Source organism: Alligator sinensis, unplaced genomic scaffold, assembly GCF_000455745.1.
Source record: "Alligator sinensis unplaced genomic scaffold, ASM45574v1 scaffold156_1, whole genome shotgun sequence".
Classification (NCBI taxonomy): domain Eukaryota; kingdom Metazoa; phylum Chordata; order Crocodylia; family Alligatoridae; genus Alligator; species Alligator sinensis.
In genome coordinates, this window is record NW_005841844.1 from 758,653 (window position 1) to 760,501 (window position 1,849).

Below are 1,849 nucleotides of genomic sequence, written 5' to 3' on the forward strand. Positions count from 1 at the left end.
GGGTAGCAGGCAGGGAAGAGTTAATCTCCCTGCCTGGCTGCCACTACCACTGCTGTCCTTTGGACCCTGCTCAATGGAGAAGAGCAACATCTGGGCAGTGGCAGCAGGAGTTGGGCAGGCAGCCATGTTCCCTCTAAAGTTTAGCGATCCTTGAGCAATCCTGTCTGGGAATGCGTGGGTATCTCAGTGTGCTTGCCCTCCCCCTTCCCACAGCAGCCTGTGGCTGGGCTGGGGCGGGTGGCGAGTGGCCAGAAACAAAGCCAGCAGTGGCAGTGGGGGGAGTGTCGGCACCCCCTTCCTATGACACTGGGTGGTCCCCCCAGGCCAGTGCCCGGGGTCCACGGCCCCCTCCCCCCCGTCGGTAAGCCACTGTGCGCGGCATTAAAAAGTTATTGTGCAACATGATTTTTTACTGCGTGCAGCTGTGCACACGCAGCTTGGAGGGAATGCTGGCAGGCAGGTCAACCTTTCCCTGCCTGCTCCTCCAGGACAGGTAGTCACAAGTAAAGGAGGGGACCCCAAGGGGTAGGGGGGAGCTGGGAGTGTGTGTGGGGTGGTAAGTTGTACCATTCAATCCTCCAGGCCCCTGCAGTGTCACTGCTCCAAACTCGAGCTAGCACTGACACTGATCCACATGTGAGCAGCTCACAGAGTAATGTATAACAAGGCCCTTGGTTTTACCTATATTCCGGACATACCCCTGTTGTATAAATTCATATAAGAAAATAATAAAACAGCAAAAAAACATTTTGAAGAATGCAGACTGTATATGATGCACATAGGAGCGTCTTGCTTTTTCCTTTTATATGAATTTAAAATGAAAGCCAGCTTTACAAGTATTTTTAAAAGTCTGTTTCCTATTTGAAGGAAAATGGTACTTAAAAATAAAGGAGGCTTTTGGTTTTTGATGCCACCAGTTTTGGGCTTAATCCCATTCTGACAGCTCCTGATTGTCTGTCAGTGGTGCTTGATCTTTTTGGCCTGTGGGCCAGATGAGCAGTGCCAGGTCTGTCTGTGGGCCAGCTCCAGTCTGTGGGCCCAATCTAGTTTGTGGTGCTGGCTCAGCCAGGGGCTGATCCAGCCATATGGAAATGGCCCAGGTGGGACCAAAGTCCAATGTTGCCATGTGGGAACAGCTCAGCTGGGTAGCAGAACAAGGCTTGATCCCTTTGGTTGAGGCCAGCCTGGCCAGGGCTGATCTAGCTATATAGGGCTTCGAAATTTGGTGTCAGGATAGGACTGGCAGTGTTAATTGCTACCATTTCCTCATCGCCCAATTTCTGGAACTGAGGGGAGACCCGTGGGCTGGATTATGTTGCCCCACGGGTCAGATCTGGCTGGTGGGCCAGAGGTTGAGCACCCTGGTTTATATGTATTCAGCATTGTGTGTTGCATATACCATGTGAGATAATTAGATTGCTAGTTACTGGATTAAAGTGTAACACTACATTAACAGTTTGATTTGGATTTCTAATCTGAGAGACAGCATGTTAGCATCACTTGACTTCATTCAGTAGCATTAATTAGGTACTGCGTTGAAGGAAAGAGAATTGCGTATTAAATCACACCAGAAGTACTTGTGGTAGCACTTGTATTTTTCTTGGAAATATCACATCTAAATACCAACCACGCCCAAACCTTTTTAGCTTGTGAGCTCAGACAAAACCACTGCTCAAGATGGCAGGGAGGAGGGATGGGAATGTTTATCATTTCACAGATGTAGGTCATGGTCAAGTAACATTTTCTACTATATTTTTCAACAGAAAAATTTCCAGACTGCAGTTCAATAAGGTGAAACTGGAAGATGCTGGAGAATATAGCTGTGAAGCGGAGAATGTGCTAGGGAAAG

General features: G+C 48.6%; 1 protein-coding gene across 1 annotated transcript in view; it reads left to right on the forward strand.

Moving 5' to 3' along the window:
* NRG2 (neuregulin 2) overlaps positions 1-1,849 on the forward strand; it is a 353,306-nt gene that overhangs the window by 253,756 nt on the left and 97,701 nt on the right. The window contains exon 4 of the mRNA XM_025206156.1: positions 1,764-1,836. Within this exon, the coding sequence (XP_025061941.1) occupies positions 1,764-1,836 (73 nt within the window). The remainder of the gene's footprint in view (positions 1-1,763; positions 1,837-1,849) is intronic.